This window comes from Bufo bufo, chromosome 3 (assembly GCF_905171765.1).
Source record: "Bufo bufo chromosome 3, aBufBuf1.1, whole genome shotgun sequence".
NCBI lineage: Eukaryota > Metazoa > Chordata > Amphibia > Anura > Bufonidae > Bufo > Bufo bufo.
In genome coordinates this window covers 452,759,037-452,781,539 of record NC_053391.1, presented here as the reverse complement: position 1 = coordinate 452,781,539, position 22,503 = coordinate 452,759,037, and the positions used below count along the sequence as shown (strand labels likewise).

Sequence of the window (22,503 nt, the reverse complement as noted above, 5' to 3'; positions counted from 1 at the left end):
TACAACTTTTTTAAGGGTGTATAAGTGCTGTTACTTTGTACTACAGCCTTTTTTGGGGTGTATAAGTGTAAAAAAAAGTACGTCTTATTTGCTGTTCTGCGCTGCAGTTGCATTGTTCTACAACTTTTTTGGGGTGTATAAGTGTAAAAAAGTATGTATTTGCCGTTCTGCTGTGTAGTTACTTTGTACTACAGTCTTTTTTTGGGTATTGTAAATAGAGATGAGCGAATTTCTCAAAAATTCGATTTGGCTGTTTCGCAGAATTTTCCGAAAAAATTAGCTTTGATCCGAATATATTCGCGGCGAATCATGATAAAAAACGGCTATTTCCAGGATGCATAGAGCCATTATATGGGTGTAGAACACTGTGCCTTGCAGTAACACGCATAGGGAGTGTGCTGGGGTAGTGAAATAAAACTCAGTCAGTATGACATACAGATGACAGACGTCGCTATTAGAATCACAATGTACACTTCATTTATAGTGATGGAAGAACATCGGCCGGGATGATTCGCAAACGAGGTCAAATGTTCGTGAACCACAAGTTTGTGGCGGGCCCCCTTCACTTTAATGGCAGGCGAACATGAAAAACCTTCAGGTCGTATTTGCAGCCACCAAATACTTACAAGTAGTGCACAAATCGTCCAGCAAAATAGTCGGTGACATACCAGAAGGGGATCAATGGCAAAAATTCCCCCCAAAAAATATGTATTTTAATCAGGGGCCATTTTTATGCATCTTAAAACTGCTGGAGCCTAGAAAATTTTTATTTTAGGCCACGGGAGTACAGGCCCCAAAAATTAGGCATTCACCTGACAGAAATTTTTTTAAGTGATTATGTGGCTAGAGGTATATTAGACGGTCATTGGATATCAATTTTACTGCAGGCCAGTACAAATAGATGTCAAATACATATGTTTAAAAGAACAAAAAATATAAAATTGGATTAAAAACATGGCTAACGAAATCCCCCCTCTTGAAAAAAACAATAATGATAATACTTGAAATTCGATAACACGTGGTCGTCAACAGGTGTTGAATTCCTCTGAGGTACCAAATATTAGGCATTTACCGGACAGAAACGAACAAGTAATTATGTGGTTGGAGGTATATTAGAAGGTCATTCAATATAAATTTTACTGCAGGCCAGTGTAGTACAGGCCCCAAACAATAGGCATTCACCGGACAGAAAAGAACAATTGATAATGTGGATGGAGGTACATTAGGCATTCACCGTATAACAATTTTACTGTTGGCCAGTTAGATTACAGGCCCCAAAAATTATGCATTCCACCGTACATAAATGATCAAGTGATTATGTGGCCGGAGGTATATTAGACGGTCAATGGATATCAATTTTGCAGCAGGCCAGTGGACTACAGGCCCCCAAAATTATTAATTCACTGTAAAGAAAAGAGCAATTGATAATGTGGATGGAGGTACATTAGGCGGTCACCGTATAACAATTTTACTGTTGGCCAGTTAGATTACAGGCCCCAAAAATTATGCATTAACCGTACATAAATGGTCAAATGATTATGTGGCTGGAGCCTGGTATATTAGATGGCCATTCAATATCAATTTTACTGCAGGCCAGTGTAGTACAGGCCCTAAACATTAGGCATTCACCGGACAGAAAAGAACAAGTAATTATGTGGCTGGAGGTATATTAGACGGTCATTAGATATCAATTTTACTGCAGGCCAGTACAAATAGATATCAAATACATATGTTTAAAAGAACTAAAAATATAAAATTGGATTAAAAACATGGCGAAATCCCCTCTCTTGAAAAAAACCCTAATGATAATAGTTAAAATTCAATAACAAGTGGTCGTCACAGGTGTTGAATTCCTCTGAGGTCCCAAACATTAGGCATACACCGGACAAGAAAGGCCTTTTATGCCTGTATTTACATAAGACAGGGACCATTATTTGTTCTGAGTGGTGGTGGATATTTGTAGGCTGTCATGAGGAAATTCAATTTAATGTGGTCGTCACAGGTGATGAATTCCTCCGTGATCCATGCCTCATTCATTTTTAGAAATGTGAGGTAGTCCACACTGTCATGAGCTAGGCGAGTGCGCTTATCGGTCACGATCCCCCCTGCTGCGCTGAACGTCCTTTCGGACAGGACACTAGATGAGAGGAAACCCAGGAGTTCCATGGCAAATTGTGCCAGCTCTGGCCACAGGTCAAGCCTGCACACTTAGTAGTCAATGGGTTCCTTGCTTAACCGTTAACCCGATGTAGTCGGACAACTGTCGGTCTAGGCATTCCCTGAGGCTGGATCCGGAGGGCGGCTGTTGATGGGTTGGCTGCAAGAATGATCTCATATCCGAAGTGACCAACACATCTTCAAACCGCCATCTTCTTGCATGCGCTGTAGGATTGGTACTCGCAACAGTTTCTCTGTGAGTGAAAATTCCTCTGCCAGTGCACGCAACAGCAGAATGAAGCATCTCTCGCAGCAAGGCCTGGAAATGCTGCATTCTGACAGCCCTCTGGGATGCTGGTAACATGTCCGCCATTTTGTGTTTGTACCGGGTGTCTAAGTACGTTGCCACCCAGTACTGGTCCTTGCCCTTTATGCTTTTTATACGGGGGTCCCTCTTCAAACACTGGAGAATGAAGGCCCCCATTTTCACTAAATTGGAAGCGGTGGAGTGGCCTGGCTCCTGCTCATCACCCAGAAGAATGGTGTCTCCTCCCCCCGTCCACGGACAACACCAGGGATCCCAGAAAATTTTTAAGCCTGCTCTTCTTGCTCCTCCTCCTCCCCCCAGGCACCATCCTCCTCTGACTCCTCTTCAGACTCCTGCTGACTTGTCTCAGATGGAGTAGCCCCCCCTGGGAAATCATTCAGCATTGTGACTTCCTCATCTTTCTGCTCCTGCTCCTCGACGGCTTAATCAATGACACGACACAATGCACGCTCCAGAAAGAAGGTGTAAGGTACGACGTCACTGATGGCGCCCTGGCTGACCAGTTTGGTGAGCTCATCAAATGGCCGCAGAAGCCTGCATGCGTCCCGCATGAGCAGCCACTGGCGCGGGGAAAAAGAAACAAGCTCCCCAGAACCTGTCCTGCCACAGAGTTCGTACAGGTAGTCATTAATGGTATGTTTCTGCTGGAGAAGCCTATTAAGCACATACAACGTGGAGTTCCAGCACGTCAGGCAGTCACAAATCAGACGTCTGAAGGGCAAGTGGTGTCACCGCTGAACATCAGCAAGGCGAGCTATGACTGTGTAAGAACTTCTAAAATCGCTGCACGACTAAGTTCAGGACGTGTGCCATGCACGGCATGAGTGTCATTTTGCCCTGTTTCAGCACCCTCAGCAGATTGGCATCGTTGTCACACACCACTTTACCAACTGTCAAATTGAGCGGGGTTAGCCACTGATTGGCCTGTGACCGCAGAGCTGAAAGCAGTGCAGGACCGGTGTGGCTCTTGGCTTCCCGGCACAACAGCCGCAGCATGGCAACGTCTCACCTGGCAAGTCAAATAGGTTCTGGAAAGCTTGGGGGATGCAACGGAAGAGGCGGTAGCAGTGGAAAAGGAGGAGTCAGCCGAGAAGGAGACGGAGGATGGAGTAGGAGTAGAAGAAGAAGAGGCAGGCCTGCATGCAATCTGTGGCAGTGACACTAAATCCACACGATTGCAACGGGTTACACGCTTGACGGCCGTCAGAAGGTTCACCCAGTGGGCAGTAAAAGTTATGTACCTTCCCTGCCCGTGTTCGCTAGACCACGTGTCTGTGGTCAGATGCATCTTGGCACCGACACTGTGTGCTAGAGATATATTAACTTGCACCTGAACGTGGCCATATAGTTTAGGAATGCCCTTCTAGGAGAAATATTTCCTTCTGGGGACCTCCCACTGTGGTGTGCCAATGGCCATAAATTTTCTAAAGGCCTCCTAGTCCAGCAATTTATGCAGGCTAGCATTTCCGACAAGCCAGCCGTTGGGCAAGAGGATTATTCGGCGTCATTATTTTTTACGCAAACATTTAGGCCATGGAAGCCTGCCTTGTGCCAGATGAACGCGACGATGGCACGGTGAAAGGTGGAGTGGAGGACAAATGGGAGGAGAGAGGAAAAGAGGCCGGACGTGGAGACGTGGTGCCTTCTTAAGGTGGTCATCCCTAGGTGAGTGTTGGGCTTACCATGACTTATGCGCTGACAGCACAGGATGCAGATGGCAACACTATTAGCAGCAGCTGACAAGTTAGAAAAAAGCCCACACTGCCGAGCCATGTGCCGGCATCCTGGGAGTGCAATATGTGACCGTGCATGGTGGATGGCTCGCTCCAGATACATTTGCAGTCAGCTTTTTGCCTCCTGTGTACTGCCAGTTCTGCCTGCTTCTCCTCCTTTCCTCCCCTATCTGCTGCTCCATCTCTCCTTCTGAACTCCCCTCCTCTTCCTCTCTTATGGGCACCCACGTGATGTCCATCGACACATCATCCTCGTGACCATCACCACCACTGACATTAGAGATCTCGGAGTAGGCAGCAACAGCGGGGACCTCCCTCTTTGGGCTGATCTTGATACTGTCGTTAGACCGCTGGGTGGCGGCCGTTGCTACCTCCTCTTTCTCATCCGATGCCAAGAATGGCTGAGCATCGGTAAGGTCTGGGAATTAATGGGAAAATAATTCCTCTGACTTGAGTGGAGGGGATATGGGGGTGGTGTCTTTGGGGGTGCACACAGCAGAGATTGAGGAGGGTGCAGATAGAGAGGATGAGGAAGGTGCAGAAGCGGAAGGCTCAGTGAGCCACTCAACCCCTACCACCCCTGCGGAATGGCCTGCCTTTTCCTCTGCCTGTCATTTTCAAAATGACCCTGTTACAAAGTCCCTATAAATGATCAGTATTTGTGGAAGCAGGTATATAGAAACCCTTAATCAGTTTTTTTTGGTAGCAACTGGTATATCACACCAGTTGCAATTAGTTATTCCAATGACATTTGTCCCTCTGTATAGTGGCGGTATCTCAGCAGAACCGTACACAAATGCTGTACAATACAAATGCAATATATAGAAATTATATTCTAGGTATATTTCACCCCTGCCTCAATGAGATTTTTTGGGGGGCAACTGCTATATTACACCAGTTGCAATTAGTTGTTCTAATGATGTTTGTCCCTCTGTATAGCTGCGGTATCTCAGCTGAACCACACACAAATGCTGCACAATGCAAATGCACTCTATAGAAATTATATTATAGGTATATCGCACCCCTGCCTCAATCAGACTTTTTTGGGGGCAACTAGAATATCACACCAGTTGCAATTAGTTGTTCCAATGGCGTTTGTCTGTCTGTATAGCTGCGGTATCTCAGTAGAACCGCACACAAATGCTGAACAATACAAATGCACTATATAGAAATTATATTATCGGTATATCACACCCCTGCCTCAATCAGATTTTTTTGGGGGCAATCGGTATATCACACCAGTTGCAATTAGTTGTTCCAATGGCGTTTGTCCCTCTGTATAGCTGCAGTATTGCAGCAGAACTGCACACAACTGCTGCACTATACAAATGCACTATAATATACTTTCTATGTTAGAAAGTATATTATTAGTATATTACACCCCTCAGTATGTCACACCTATCAATAGCACATCTATACCAGTCCTTAAAAGGACTTTTTTGGCCCTATTAGCTAGAGTTTGGTGTCTATATACTCTAACAGTCTGTCCCTGATCCACACAGCAACCTCTCCCTACTCTGACAAAATACAGAATGTAAAATGGCGGCCAGATTGGGTTTATTTATAGGGTAGGGGGTGTCTCCATGTGCTGAAACGTCTCAATTGGCTGTCATGTCTCACCTGATGGATGTGTCATGGGTCAAAGTTCTGCACAATGCAAAGATTATGGCGACGGCGGAGATCTTCATATGTTTGCCTGTTCGGCGAACAGCGAATGAGGAAAGTGCGCCGCAAAATGACCGCTGGGCAAACCGCAAGGCCATCTCTATTACAGTCATGGGGCCAAAACCGACCAAATAACTTAAGTATTAACTCAGCATTTCAGCTCGACGTTAGTGTAAATAAGAAGCACACTCCTCTTACACCCTCGTCAGCTGATTCCACATAGATGTCTACAGAACCCCCCGACAGAGTGGAGAGGGTATCAGCAGTAAGTTTGTGTTGACGTCGCTGATTAATTTTCCCTTCCTCTGATCCGTCAAAACAATAACCCACAAAAATTCGTTCAGCATTTGCTCAATAATCCATCAGTATTGCTAATGCCGGGAAAAAAAAGGAGTGGATCTAAAACAGAGATGATACGTGAATGAAATATTTGCATGTCTTCTGTGTTTTGTATCCACTCCTGCTTTTTGCTACCAAATCATAAGACAATTCTGATGGGGACCATACAGGCCTTACAGCTGCTACACAGACAGGATCCGTTGTGCGTCTCATTTTTCCTTCCTTCTGGCAGATCAGAAGAAAGGTCAAATAAATGATGTCAGCCAGGCCGAAAGCCAAAATAGTGGACCAGTCATGAAGTGGGGAGGGTGAGAACAGCATGAGAAGTCCTCAGAGTGGACCTATGATATAGTGGTGAGGTGGAAGCAGCATAAGGAGACCACAGAGTTGCCCAAATACAGGGTCTGGAGGTGGAAGCAGTATGAGAAGGCCACCGAGTGGCACAATGAGAGAGTCTGGAGTTGGCAGCAGTATGAGGAGGCCACTGAATGGCACAATGACAGTCTATAGATGGCAGCAGTATTATGAGGTCAGCAAGAGACAAGGTGACATAGTGTGGATATGGAAGAAGCATGAGGAGACCACACAGTGGCAAGGTGACATAGTGTGGAGATGGCAGCAGCAGCATGATGAGACCACAGAGTGGCAAAGTGACATATTGTGGAGATGGCAGAAGCAGGAGGAGACCACAGAGTGGCAAGGTGACATAGTGTGGAGATGGCAGCAGCAGGTGGAGACCACAGAGTGGCAAGGTGGTGGATGCAGCAGCAGCAGCATCATGAGAAGGCTACCGAGTGGCACAATGACAGAGTCTATAGATGGCAGCAGTATTATGAGGTCAGCAAGAGACAAGGTGACATAGTGTGGATATGGAAGAAGCATGAGGAGACCACACAGTGGCAAGGTGACATAGTGTGGAGATGGCAGCAGCAGCATGATGAGACCACAGAGTGGCAAAGTGACATATTGTGGAGACGGCAGAAGCAGGAGGAGACCACAGAGTGGCAAGGTGACATAGTGTGGAGATGGCAGCAGCAGGTGGAGACCACAGAGTGGCAAGGTGACATAATGTGGAGATGGCAGCAGCAGCAGGAGGATACCACAGAGTGGCAAGGTGACATAGTGTGGAGATGGCAGCAGCATCAGGAGGGTACTACAGAGTGGCAAGGCGACAGTGTGAATATGGAAGCAGCAGGAGGATACCACATAGTGCCAAGGCGGCATAGTTTGAATAAGGCAGAAGCAGGAGGATACCACAGAGTGGCAAGGTGACATAATGTGGAGATGGCAGCAGGAGGATACCACAGAGTGGCAAGGTGACATAGGGTGCAGATGGCAGTAGCGGCAGCAGCATCAGTATACCACAGAGAGGAAAGGTGACATAGTGTGGAGATGGCAGCAGCAGGAGGTGACCACAGAGTGGCAAGGTGACATATTTTGGAGATGGCAGCAGCAGCTGTATCAGGAGACCTGAAAGTGATCCGTAAACAGAGTAGTATGTGTATAATTAGACAGCACTCCGTTTGATTGATGTGATGATAAGTGATATTTATTCAGCCGGACATAATGATGCACAATGTAGAGTTATGGCAACGTTTCGGGCTAAATTAAAGTCCTTCATCAGGCCCAAATCAGGCCACACATGGGTTGCTGGTCAACACACGACCTGTAGATGACACCGGGAGTTGGGAGTTCAGGCCTCTCGCTGTGACGACGGCTGCCACGACCCCTTACTCTGCTGCGACCTCTGCTGGCACCAGAAACATTCATGCCTCTGCCACTCCTCTGTGCATGGCCTGACATACTTGTAACTAAACTAAACAAATGAAACGTAAATTAAAACACCCCTAAAAGCAATTCATATATTATTCTTTTTGTACTAAAATAGCCCACTAAATTATTTCTGCCCTAATAACAGCAAACGTGAACTGAGTATATATTTCTCGCATTGTACTGAAATAGGCCACTCAATTATTTCTGAACAAATACAAGCAAACGTGACCTGCATATATATTTCTCGTATTGGACTAAAATAAGCCACTAAACGATTCTTTTTTTTACTGAAATATGGCAATAAACATTTTTAGCGCAAACAGCACCAAATGTGAACTGCTTTTATTTTTCTCGTATTGGAGTTAAATATGACAAGAAATGTTTTTTAGCGCAAATAACAGCAAATATGAACTTAGTCTATTTTTCTCTAGAAATATGGCAATAAACGCTTTTAGCGCAAATAACACCAAATGTGAACTGCGTCTATTTTTCTCGTATTGGATTGAAATATGACAAGAAACGCTTTTAGCGCAAATAACAGCAAATATGAACTTAGTCTATTTTTCTCTTTATCTCTAGAAATATGACAATACACGCTTTTAGCGCAAATAACACCAAATGTGAACTGCGTCTATTTTTCTCGTATTAGAGCAAAATATGACAAGAAATGCTTTTAGTTTTTCTTTCACTATCCCTAGTGCCTGCATACATGTCTGTCCCTGAACAAAGTACGATAGGGAATGGCAGACTCTAAGATGTCCGCTGTATTTAAAGGGCTGTGACATCACCGGGCTGGCTGGCTGCTGATTGGCTGTATGCATGGCATTATGGGTCATCCCGCCTTCCCAGAGTTCCTTGCACCATTTTCTCACACGTGTAGCCGCGATTGTAGCTGGCTAGCCACCATGTTAGGAAAAAGTGTGATTCATTACCATGAAACGTGAGGAAATTCACATTTGTTCAGAATCTAATTTTTCATGAAATTCAGAACAAATTCGACTTAGTCAGCTTCGATTCGTTCATCTCTAGTTGTAATAGTATAAAAAGTACATCTTATTTGCCGTTCTACTCTGCAGTTACATTGTACTACAGCCCAATAAGAGATTATGAGCCATCAGCTGAGCTGCCTCATGGGAAACAGTAAAAATACAAAGTCTGGTACTAGAGAATCTCAAGCTGTACAGAGAAAAGGGCTCAACATTTTTAATAAAGACCAATTGGAAAAAAGATTTTTAGCTAAAATTGAGTACAATGCAATAATAGAATAAATTGTCCCTAATATGTACATAGCCTTTAAAATACAAAATGTACCTATTTTTATCTATATTTAAAAAACAAAATATGCACTCATCCCTGTGCCTCAAAAGAGGCTGACACAATCTGTTCTGTACAGAATACTTTTTAGCAGACATCTCATTATTCTAAAGGGCAGGATTACTATTAAATATAACACCTCTATTATAAAGCTGAAGGCAGATATTGGGATCCTATTGACAATACGTCGTGGGGACATCTCACCTCCTCCCCTTTGCTGCACAATGATCCCATACAGATAAAGAGTCTGCTTAAAAATAATCTCACATAGAAGTCAATTAACATCTTCAGTCACTAGTACCACCAGCTGATATGGAACTTCTTAGCAGGAGGCAGCATTTCAGCAACATGGTGTGGAACTTCTTAGCAGGAGGCAGCATTTCAGCAACATGGTGGAGCAGAATGTGTGCACACGCCTACGCGTACTTAACGATGGGTCTACCCTCTTCAACTTCTGGGTCTCCAAATTGGGCACATGGCCTGAGCTTGCCCTTTACGCCTTGGAGGTGCTGGCCTGCCCTGCAGCCAGTGTATTGTCTGAACGTGTGTTTAGCATGGCAGGGGGCATTATCGCAGACAAGCGCAGCTGCCTGTCCACAGCCAATGTGGACAAGCTCCCGTTCATTAAAATTAACCAGGCATGGATACCACAGGACTTGTCCGTACCTTGTACAGAATAGACATGTATACCGGCCTAACCCAACCATTATTATACTCCAGCGCAATTGCTCATTGTTGTATTTTTGATATTTCCCACTCTTTTGGGGTGTACCCTAATTTAAACAAAAAATAAATAAAAATTTAAAACCTAAAACCAGTATTGGCTACCTCCTCCTCCTCCTCCTCCACCGCCGCTTCCACCTATGTATTTTATGTTATTTTAAATCATTTCCCTATCCAAATTTGTTTGCAGAGCACTTACCATGCTCTTAACCACATTTTGCTGCCATTTGCAGCACTCTAGCCCTTTCCATGACTTTTTTAGAACCATTTTAGTGCTCAAAAGTTCGGGTCCCCATTGACTTCAATGGGGTTTGGGTTCGGGGTCAAGTTAGGGTAAAGTTCGGGTCCCAAACTCGAACTTTTTTGTGAAGTCCCGCTAAACCCGTTGAACCTGAACATCCAGGTGTCCGCTCAACTCTAGTCACTAGTTTTCTGTGTCCACATGGATGCAGCAAATCTCAGAAGTGGTGTTAACAGAGCTGAGAAGCAGCTCAGACAAGATGGTTCCCCTTATAATCATGTACAGAAAATAGAAAATTATATAATAGTCAGAAAGGGCACTTTAATCAGTGTTACTACTCATCTGTAAATATCCAGACACTTTGTATATGGGGAGGGGCATTGTGATGGGTCAACTATGTGTCCATATGTCCACCTGGTTTAAAATCCTATGTTTGCCCCTGGTTCCACCATCCATGTTACAGTCAGTTATTACTAATATTCTGAAATAGAAAATCTCACTGCTTCAGTTATCAGGACATCATCATTGAGAGCTATAATATTGGTCTGCTGCACTTTCTAACATGAAGCAGTTATCCCTACTTCTAATTCCCATTCATTGTACTGATAGTTCATCTTACCTCATTGTGTAGAGTAGTGTGCCATCATCTTCGAGGCGTAGTAGTTTGTTGGGGGTTGTTATATTATGAGCAATAGATTTTTTCCCATTGTGAAAAAAAGTGTCAGGTGTCCAGATTTTACTGGCCAGTAAATTGTTAAGAGGAAGACGCTGCATAGGTCCTTGAAAGCTAAGTCTTTCATCCTTCCAGCTCTGGCGGAAAAACACATCAATGGTATATTCCTGCAAAACAGAGTCTAAGGTTAGCATTTTGGCCCTTATCATTGTTAGCTTATATAAATCCACTTGAAAGTATTCATTTATGTTGCTTTCCTATTTGTTGTATCTCAAGTTGTTACCAGGGATTAGAAAACAGCGCCACTCTTGTCCATGTTCTGAGTCTGGTATTGCAGCTAAGCCCCATTAGTGCATGATGTGAGCTGCAATGACACAGCCCATGAACAAGAGTGACTGTAGAAAAACAAATCACATCCTTTTTAAAAACCTGAAACCATCTTCTCTAACAATTTTATTTTAACGTGAATATGTATGGCTTGTTAGATATAAATAATTCTGCTACAGTTATTGAAAAATATATTCATAGTTTTGCACTGTCCATGTATTAAATACATGTCATTTGGATAAGATAGGCCACCACTTTACTATTTTGTTGGAGGTCAACAAATGCGACCCTCTGTGGATAACTTTTTATTTGCTGCACATCTTGAAGTAACTAAATTCTTTAACAAGCCTTGGCTACAAAATGTAAACCACTAATTTGCGTCCAATTGTGACATAAATGGATGTGACATTAATCTAACATGTCCAGTTCATTAATTGCCTGTGATTTTACAGATGTCAGATGGTCAAAACTTTCCCAGCATAGCACTATCCCTAACCAATCCATACCCCCCCCCCCCCAGTCACTCATGCAGGGCTAAAACATAGTTCTATTCAAGTGAATGGGACAATGCTTGACTAGTGCTGTGCTTAATTAGGATCACTGGGGCTCTCAGAATTCAGACCCCCACAGTCAACAAGTCATGCATATCCTAGCATTACGCTGTTACTTCTAAGAGGAGGAATACGCTCTTTAGTAAATACTTACCTAAAATATTAGTGTTGAGCTAGCACCAAAGTGCTCGTGTGCTCTGGCTGAACACATCGGCATGCTTGTGTGTTCTACCGAGCACCCGAGCACAATAAAAGTCAATGGGAGAACCCCAGGGACCCCCTGCTCGGAAGAGAAGAGGGTGTCTGGTTCATAAAAAAAAGCTCCATCAAAATGCTCCATCAAAAAAAAGAAACTCCATCAAAATGGTTTGGAAACAGCATTAAGAGGATAGCTGGATGCGTCTTAGATTCCTATTATGTACAACATACAATAGACAACCAAACAAAGGCAATATGCCAAAAGCCAGGTATGTGCAAGCCATTAAACTATTCATGAGACAGATAACAGCCGGCATACCTTACAATGGCAACCTTGTGCACTATGAGATATTCCAAATCAGCTCTCATCTGACTGAAAACCAGTAAACCTCAAAGTTATTTTGCATCTGTTGGATGGCTTGGGTGGACCTGCACACCTAGATCAATATCATTAGGGCGACAAAAAGTTTTCTGATTGTCCTAACATAATATTCAATAACCTTTCTATACAGTTTTGTGATGTAAAAACTAATTTGCATAAATATGGGCATATGGGAAAGACATGCAAATGAGCAAAATCTGCCTTGTTTTTCAGCTGTCATAAGACTATGAAAACCAATAGATGGCGCCATTGAGTTATGAACAGCGCCATCTATTGGTTTCACAGTCTTATGACAAGAGTAGACTAATAGTTTTGTCAGAAGACTATAAAACCAATAGATGGCGCTGTTCATAACTCAATAGCACCATCTATTGGTTTCATAGTCTTCTGACAAGAATATTAGACTATGAGTCTTATGACAAGCTTATTAGTGTAGCCTTTTGCATGGAATATTTGCAATAAAAATTCACGATTAGAATATACGTGATCTACACTGAGTTATTACTCAGCTTTCCCAGTGTCAGATATCATCACTGAGTTATTACCCAGCTTTCCCAGTGTCAGATATTATCACTGAGTTATTAGCCACCTTTCTCAGTGTTAGATATCTTCACTGAGTTATTACCCAGCTTTCCCAGTGTCAGATATCCTCCTAGTGTAGATTGTGAATATTCTAATCGTGAATTTTCATTGCGCTATTAAGTTATGAACAGCGCCATCTATTGGTTTCATAGTCTTCTGACAAAACTATTAGTCTACTCTTGTCATAAGACTATGAAACCAATAGATGGCGCTGTTTATAACTCAATAGCGCAATGAAAATTCACGATTAGAATATTCACAATCTACACTAGGAGGATATCTGACACTGGGAAAGCTGGGTAATAACTCAGTGAAGATATCTAACACTGAGAAAGGTGGCTAATAACTCAGTGATAATATCTGACACTGGGAAAGCTGGGTAATAACTCAGTGATGATATCTGACACTGGGAAAGCTGAGTAATAACTCAGTGTAGATCACGTATATTCTAATCGTGAATTTTTATTGCAAATATTCTATAATATTTGCAATATCTAGGTGTGCAGGTCCACCCAAGCCATCAAACAGATGCAAAATAACTTTGAGGTTTACTGGTTCTCAGTCAGATGAGAGCTGGTTTGGAATATCTCATAGTGCACAAGGCTGCCATTGTAAGGTATGCTGGCTGTTATCTGTCTCATGGATAGATTGATGGCTTGCACATACCTGGCTTTTGGCATATAGCCTTTGTGTGGTTGTCTATTGTATGTCATACATAATAGGAGTCTAAAATGTATCTAGCTATCCTCTTAATGCTGTTTCCAAACCATTTTGATGGGATTTCTAATTTCTAATTTTTTTTGTGAACCAGACACCCTCTTTTCTTTAGAGCAGGGGGTGCCTGGTTTGATGTTTGGGCGTTCTATTGACTTTCATTGTATTAAATTGTACTCGAGCAGCCGAAGTATTCGGACAAGCACTCGGATCTGCCAAGCATAGCGATGCTCGAGCCGAACAGCAGTTCGGCCGAGCATGCTCGCTCAACACTGTAAAATATCTATTTTTTAAAATATATTTTGAAAAGCTTTAAAAATGCTAAGAGGAAGATTGCTGATTGTGATAAAAAGGGATAATTTCATTGCTTGAGGTATAATCACTGTAAAATTGTGCAATTTCCAAGATATTTTTTTTCTCCACACAGTACCTTAAAAAACCTCTTGCCAATAATTAATCTCTAGTCAGTAAATTGGTTCACTGGTCATTTCCTCTAATTAGCCCATGGTACTAACATTTGGAGATATTTCCCTTAGCACTTACCCTCCCTTGCTGCTCGGTTGCCACCATCTCTGCTACTCTTGTGCGCACTCCAAGCTCTTCCACCCAAGTCCCAACCAGAAGTGGCCCCTGAGCATGCAGAGCTGACAGCACCAGGAGAAGCAAGGGAGGGTACAGTAATTACAATGTGAAACATCTTCCCTCCACAGGTTAGTACCATCAGATAATTAAAGGAAATGCCCAGAGAACCCCTTTAAATCTCTCCAACAGAGTTGAAGCTATTCACGTAGCTGCAGTGATTTTCTAACAGTTTTCAAGCTACTCAATGCATTTCTTATAGACAGTGGTTTCACTGTAATATTTTGTAGTTTGAGAAAAAAACATTTTGGTGTAACCATAGCCTAAGTCCACTTTCACATTGTTAGTATTTGGTCATTATTATTTCTCAGTGTTTGTATTTTAAAACTAGGATTGGGACATACAGAGAAAAAGTATAACGTAAAAATGTGGGACTCTACTGTGTTTTCAACGTACTCCTAGTTGTGGCTGCTGAAAATTACTGAACAAATACTGACCATGTGAAAGTGTCCTAATGCTGTGTTACCTGCATACAGTGCCTGGAGAATGTCTTCACATACTTGTCCTGACTGAATCAAGTCTAATGTAGGATTTACCTATTAGAAACTATCTATCAAGAATGGTTGGGGTACTTCAGGGATATTTTGATGAATGCAACAATTTTTTTAAATAAAATTATGTAAATGATATATCAAACAGGACATGATCATTCATTTGGCAGTACCCTTTATGATTTTCTAATAGATACATTTTCACTACATCTAACTGTTGCATTTATATACCACCAATACTTTGATGCAATTTTAAAACCTTGTAATCTTCTTTATTGCTTTATACATAAATTTGATTCAATGGTTTGTATGTAAAATATTCAAAAAATCCTAATAAAAGTTATTTTTGAAAGATATTAGTATTTGACAGTAAAAAAAAATAAAAAGATAACAGCTTGAAGTGTTAAAAAATGAATTCTATTTAAGACACTGTACAACACTTTTACAAATATATAATTTTTCTTCTGAATTATGCTGAAATTTGTAGGAACATTTGCTGTATCATCAGCAAAGTCAAAGCCATCCGTTTTCAATATAACCACACTAGCATTTGTACAGTTTTTATTTATTGCTCAGGTTTTATTCCAAGTACTATAAAAACATATATTTTATTGCTTCAGGGAAACCACCAACAAGCTGTCGCTGACTTTTCTGTCTTTTGTTTTCTTTGAATAATCAGGTGGGTTAACTTTCAGTCCCCAACGCTTTTTTTTTTTTCTTTTTCAGAGATTGGTCGTCAAACTGAGCATGTATTTGTATACACAAATCTGGAGAAATAGTTGTATGCCAAGCGAGCATTCTGCTTACAAGTACTGGATTTATATGGGTACCTTTCTGCAAGATTCAAGCCCATGAGTGTCTTAGATTTTGTGCATACCAATATATCTTATGTGGGAAAGCAATGGTAGCATTGGTGGGAAAGGTCTTCATAGGGGCATACAAAAAGTTAAATAAAAGCTCTTTGAAAAATCCTGAATATGCATTCTACTCTCAAAAACAATAATAGACAACAGTGAGTTCATGCAAAATAGAACTACTGTATAAAGAAAAGCTTAATCACTATTATCATTCTGATAGTGTGAATTGCCTCTTTGCTGTTCTATAACTTACCATTTCTGTATCTGATACTGGGCCAAAGCTTGTAACATAAATATCTGTTTTCACTTGAGTAATTCTTTCTGGAGAAAAAAAGAATACTGTAATTATTTACGGGCAATATTTCATACACATCTCCTATGAGCCATCTATGAAGGGGGATTTTAGTCATGTATATTTTCATATCATACTCGTATATTTGCATACATAATCATTGTCAGATGGTTAGCATGTTATTCAGGTTTAGGTTGCAGCCAAGCTTCTCTTCCCTAGCACCATCAGTATGGTGGTCCTGGGTTCCCAGTACTACAGCAGGGCCAGCTCTTGGTGTCTTTGACTGCTGATTCTGTTCCACCTGAAACTGGAGGGGATGTGTTGTCTTTCAGCAACAGGGTGGGATCACTTTCCCTGGGGTGTTGGTTCAGTGGCTGAATTTATGGAGTGAGTGTACTGTAGGTCAGCAAGTGTCTGTCTCTTCAGTTTCTGCAGAAAGGAGGAAGATAAATTGCCTAGAATGAGGTGATGCTACAGCAAGGGTCAAAGCTGCCCTGTTTATTTGTCCTTACTGGACTTGAAACTATTTGCTGACTCGTTATCAGAGATGTGCATTATCGGGAAGCATGCATGAGATTTTATATATGGATTTCATTGTGTATTTTGAAGCAAATTTATAATACATTATTTTTTAGAAATAAATTCTTTCACCATTGGAGCATTAGAGGGGTATTTTGTGCTGCCGCACATTATAAGGGAATATTTTTTGTACTAGTGCACATTGTAAGGCAGTGTTTTTTGCAATGGATCATATTATAAAGGAGTATTTTTTATACTGGCAGACATTGTAAGGCGTTATTTTTTTTGTACTGGCATACATTATTAGGAGAATTATTACTACTGGGGTACTATGGGGAACATGATTACTAGTATGGGCCAAATGGCAGGCATTATTATTATTGGGTGCACTGTTAACATTAAGTGCACTCTGGCAGAAATTATTTATATTTGTGGGACTTTGGAGAGCACTATTACTGTAGCAGGCACCCTGGCACAGTATCAGCCTAGCACAATTATATTTTTGGGACATTATATTTACACTATTAGTATTAGGGATACTATTTGCTGGGCGCAGTTATTTTTTAGGGCATTGTGTGCCAATAATTATGGAAGGGGCACTATCTGTGTGGTACTAGTATTTTCAGGGGGACTGTTTCTGCAGTATAAATAAAGTCCTGAAAAGTACTGTTTAGGGCTAATAAGTGATTGTTAATTGTTGCATATTTTTTAACATCCCATAATCACGGATAATGAACTGAGGAACACTCTTTGAAAGCGATAACTTTAAAGAATATCCAGGAAAAAGATATTGTCAATCTCAGGATCTAAAACGGTGGAATTAGTTTTTCTTTTTTTTTATCTCCTACGGGTGATGGTAATGGGATTCGGTCAGGGGCTGGTGGGATGAATGAAAGACTAATAAAGAACATGCTTGTTTATGGAATCGTTAGTGTATAATGTATTGGAGAGTGTTTTTGTAAAGAATTTAGTATATCTGAATAAGAGAAAAAATATAAAGTTGCATGTGATATAATTAGTTTAACCAGTCAGTATATACCTGTAAACAATATTCATGATTTGCATTTTTAAAGGAAATATTCGCATTAACAACATGGCTTCTTCAGAGCTGTTCTGCTAAAGCACCATCATCTAATTGTGTTAATCTGGCAAGTTTATTACATTCACAAAAATAATATGGTTAAAATGCATGTATAGTACCCAAAGGCTGCCAATAAATCACTGCATTCTCATTCACTTCATATAAAGAACATTAAGGAATGTCTAACATACAAGGCGTTGACATAGTGAAAATTTAGCCACCTGAAATTTTCATTTCCTGTAGTCCTTGGGCAGCACAAATACATATGGGTTTTATTCCCCTAGGTACAACAAGAAGAGACAGGTTAACAAGCTTAATAAGAAACTAAATTAAACAACCAATCACATGCCAGGACCATCCATAAAACTCTGACACCAATGAAAACTCCTTGTATTATAAGGCAGCAAAAATACATTTATTAAGGGAGGGAAAGTTGTGCTGCCTAAGGACTACAGGAAACGAAAATTTCAGATGGGTACATTTTCACTTTCCTGGACGTCCTACGGCTGCCCAAATACATATGGGATTGAAAAGCAAAAATTAATGGGGGGGGGGGGGGGTATAGAAGATGCTAACTCAAATACTCTTTTGACAAAAGTAGAGCCCTCTGCCTGCATAAGATCCAGTCATAATCTTTCATGAAGGTGGAATTCGAGGACCAGGTTGAAGCTGAGCAGATCTAGTGAGATACCTGTGCTAACTCCATGAAGTTGCAGTTGATCTGGTTGAGTGTGCCTTGATGTCAAGTGGACACTGAACTTCCTTCAATAAATAGCATTTTTCTACTGTACTGCGTATCCATCTGGCAAGAGTGGCCTTGCTTGCTTTGTTGCCTTTATTTGGACCATGATGCTGTATGAACAGATTCTCCGCTGATCTAAACTGTTTTGTCCTCTCTAGATAACACAAAACAGCTCTTCTTACATCTAACATATGAAGTGTTGCCTGTTCTTCACCAACAGGATCTATACATAGCACAGGTAAGGTGATATCTTGATTTATATTATTGCTAGAAGCCACCTTTGGAAGGAATCCAGGCATTGTATGAAGAACCAGACAATGACCTAGGTCTCTGAGATTTGGGTCTCGGATAGACAGAGCTTGGAGCTCACTTATTCTTCTGGCCAATGTTATGGCCATAAGAAAGAACGCTTTTAAGGTTATGAAGTGCAGAGATGCTTGCTGTAAAGGCTCAAATGGCGAGTTGGAGAGCACAGACAAAACAAGAGAAAGATCCCAGGAAGGAAGCGGAGGATGAACCACTGGATTAACAATACTTAGGGCTCTGAAGAATGACTTTATCAGGCAGTTATTGGAAAACAATCCCTGCAGCTGAGCATTTATGGCTGTAAACTGTAATTTCAGAGTGTTGCGTTTGAGGCCTTTACTGACACCCTCTCACAGAAACTGAAGAATAGTAGTTATAGCTTTAGGATCCCGAGATTGCCTGGTACACCACAACTTGAAGATCTTCCAGACTCTATTATAAGTTCTAATAGTTGCTGGTCTTCTAGAGGCTAGAATTGTGCAGATAACCTCAGAGGAAAGGCCTAACTCTAATAGAGCTTGCCGATCAGCTTCCAGGCCGTTAGGTGGAGCATCTTCAGATTGGGATGAAGGATTCCTCGCTGGGATAGAAGATCAGGCCATAGTTGGAGCTTCCAAAAGATCCCTCTCGACATCATCAATGCCAGAGAAAACTACGCTCTGCGCAGCCAGAATGGAAGTATTGCTCTTGCTTCTGTCTTTTCTTCCAGTATTTTCCTCAGGACCTTGGGAATTAGAGGAAGAAGAGGGAAAACATATATTAGTTTTCCCATCCAGCTGATAGATAGACCATCCGTCGCCAATGCTTTTTAATCCCGATGGAGAGAGCAGAACTGTCCTAGCTTTGCATTCTTCGCTGTTGCCATGACATCCAAGTCTGGAATTCCCATCTTTTGGACAATCTGATTGAAGATCTCCGAGTTTAGGCTCCACTCGCCGGGAGCTATCTTATTGCAGCTGAGGTAATTGGCCAGACAATTGAGAGACCCCCTGATGTGAGTGGCAGATATTCCAGATGCCCAGACCATCAATTTCCTGCATTCCAATGACAGAAGGGGACTACCTGTACCACCTTGTTTGTTTATATAAATGACAGTCGAATTTGAACATGAGTTCCCTGCAACAGTTGCTGAAAATGCTCTGTAGCTAGAGTTACTGCTCTTAACTCCTTCATATTTGAGGATAAGGGCTTTTCTGCAAAGCTCTGCTTCTTCTTTACCCAATGATTGCCAACATGGGCACCCCAAACCAATGTTGAGGCATCCGTGGTGAGGAGAGTCCGGGACTGAGGAATCAGACAATGACCTCTCTGGAGATAAGACGGAATCAGCCACCACTGATGATCTTGAGAAGTTTAGGGGTGAATGTACATTATCTTGTCCAGGTCTTTGAAAGCACCATTCATGATGCCAAGATATTGTTCTGGAGCTTCCTCATATGGGCTTTGGCCCATGGGACTGCATTGATTGATAATGTAAGGAGCCCTAGTATTCTCATCGCATTTCTGATGGTGATCGAGTGGCATGTGGTAAGGTGAGAAATTTCTCGTACAATTTTCCGCCTCCTCTCTACTGAAAGCTTCACATTCATATTGTGAGAGTTCAGCATAAATCCCAAAAACTTGATGTTCCGTGTTGGGATGAGATTTTTTGAAATTTATCAAGAAACCGTGTTCTTGTAAAACGTTGTCTGCAGATCCTTCAATAGTAGAGCTGCAGAAGATGCTCTCAGGAGCCAATCGTCTAGGTAAGGCACCACAGTAACACATTGCACCACTGTTGACTTTACTCTGGGTATTGTGAATCTGTCCGGAGGAGGAAAGATGAATTCTATTGCGTAGCCCCTTTGTAGTGTAGAAATCACCCAGGCGTCTGAGGAGGTGGCTGCCCATTGACGCCAGAATTTTCATAGTATGGTGCCTACAGGAGGCCATGGAGGATTGGCGTCATAAACCAGATTTTTGATTGTTGTCCTTTTTCTCTTTTGGATCTAAATCTTCTCTGTCTATTGGAAAATCTAAAATTTATTTTAAATCTGGGGGACCTCTTTCTCTGATTCTGAAAGGATCTAAAAAGAGGACATCTTTTTCTGGATTCTGGAAATTTAGCACCTTTCTCCCCATTCAGGGCTTCCAATATCTTATCCAGCTGTGGCCCAAACATGTGTCCTGGCTGAAAGGGCAGATTACAGAAATGATTCTTTGAAAAAATGTTGCCAGGCCTTTGTTTAATCCATAAAGAATGCCTGGCAGAGTTGGACAGGGCCATATACCTGGAGGAGAACTTTGCACAATCTAAAAGGCATCACAGAGGAATTCTGAAGCTGCCTTGAGTAGAGACAAATTTTTTAGAAGATCTTCTCTGGGAACTCCATCTTTAATGTCTTGGCCTAGTTGGCTGAGCCAAACACGAAGAAATTTAGCCACAGAGACCAATGAAAAGAGCGATTTTAGAAGTGGCAGCAGATGACATATATACTTTTTTAACAGAGTCCGCTTTTTTATCCATAGGATCTTTGAGCAAAGAAGCATCCTCTGATGGAAAGACAGATCTTTTGAACAATATAGCCACTGCAAAGTCAACTTTAGGACATGAATCCCCTAAGAGAACTTTCTTGCAATTTGTATGTAGACTTAAATCTAGCGCCAAGATCTGTTCTTTGCTCTGGCTTATCCTAGTCTTTTCTCATCCATTTATCAAGGACTGGGTGACCAGGCAGCAACCTATCCTTGGTAGGAGGAAAATAGAATAATTTATCTCTCTTGGATTTAGGCTCTACATCTTTTTCAGACTCTATGGTTTTTTTGACAGCTCTAAAAAGCTCACGTAATTTATCTTTATGAAGGAGAAACAACTCGTTTGGGTCATCCGAGTCAGTCATCGGATGATTCAGCTACAGTGGAGGCCTCTGAGGATAATAGCTGTGGTGATGGATCACGTGGAATTTTCCTCGGTCTCTTAGATTTATGTGCCGCTTGAATTTCCACAAACACCGAGTTTAGTTTATCTTTAAACCAAGAAAGAAAACCTGGAGCCGAACGGACAAAAGAGAGATTGTCAGAAGACTGACACTGTAGGCAAACTTCAGATGTGAGCTCATCAGGTAGAGGCTGATCAGAGCTGATACATAATCTGTGCCTGATTTTACTTCTCCTTTTCCTGCTATGTTTCTGAGAGGAAGACATCTAAGTCTACTTTCACACTCACGTTTTGGCTTTCCATTTGTGAGATCCGTTCAGGGCTATCACAAGCAGTCCAAAATGGATCAGTTTGCATTCTAATGCATTCTGAATTTAAAAGGATCTGCTTAGAATGCATCAGTTTGCCTCCGATCAGTCTCCATTCCGCTTTGGAGACGGACACCAAAACGCTGCTTGCAGCATTTCGGTGTCCGTCTGATGAAACTGAGCCAAACCGATCCGTCCTGGCACATAATGTAAGCCAATGTGGACGGATCCATTTTCACTGACACAATATGGCACAATAGAAAACGGATCCATCCTCCATTGACTTTCAATGGTGTTCAAGACAGATCCGTCTTGGCAATGTTACAGATAATACAAACGGATCCATTCTGAATGGATGCAGACGGTTGTATTATCTGATCTGATCCGTCCATGAGTTTTTTTTTCTCCCAGGTTGTGAGCTCTGCGCTGCGATTGGACAGCGCTACAGCCAGGGAGAAGGAACGCCCAGGGAGAAACAGGGAAGACTCCTCCCAGTATAACCAAGTCAGCGAAAATACCGGGGGACATAGCGGCAGAACAGAGCTCTACACAGCCTGATTTTTCAGAAAATTTCCAAAACCCACTTTTTAAGGACCAGTTCAGGTCTGAAGTCAATTTGTGAGGCTTACATAATAGAAACCACCCAAAATT

General features: G+C 41.8%; 1 protein-coding gene across 1 annotated transcript in view; it reads right to left on the bottom strand.

The window, feature by feature from the left end:
* Nucleotides 1–22,503, bottom strand: part of GABRA5 (gamma-aminobutyric acid type A receptor subunit alpha5) — a 271,577-nt gene that overhangs the window by 156,507 nt on the left and 92,567 nt on the right. The window contains exons 3-4 of the mRNA XM_040422321.1: nucleotides 15,941–16,008; nucleotides 10,893–11,113 (exon numbers count right to left, since the gene is read on the bottom strand). Of these exons, the coding sequence (XP_040278255.1) occupies nucleotides 10,893–11,113; nucleotides 15,941–16,008 (289 nt within the window). The remainder of the gene's footprint in view (nucleotides 1–10,892; nucleotides 11,114–15,940; nucleotides 16,009–22,503) is intronic.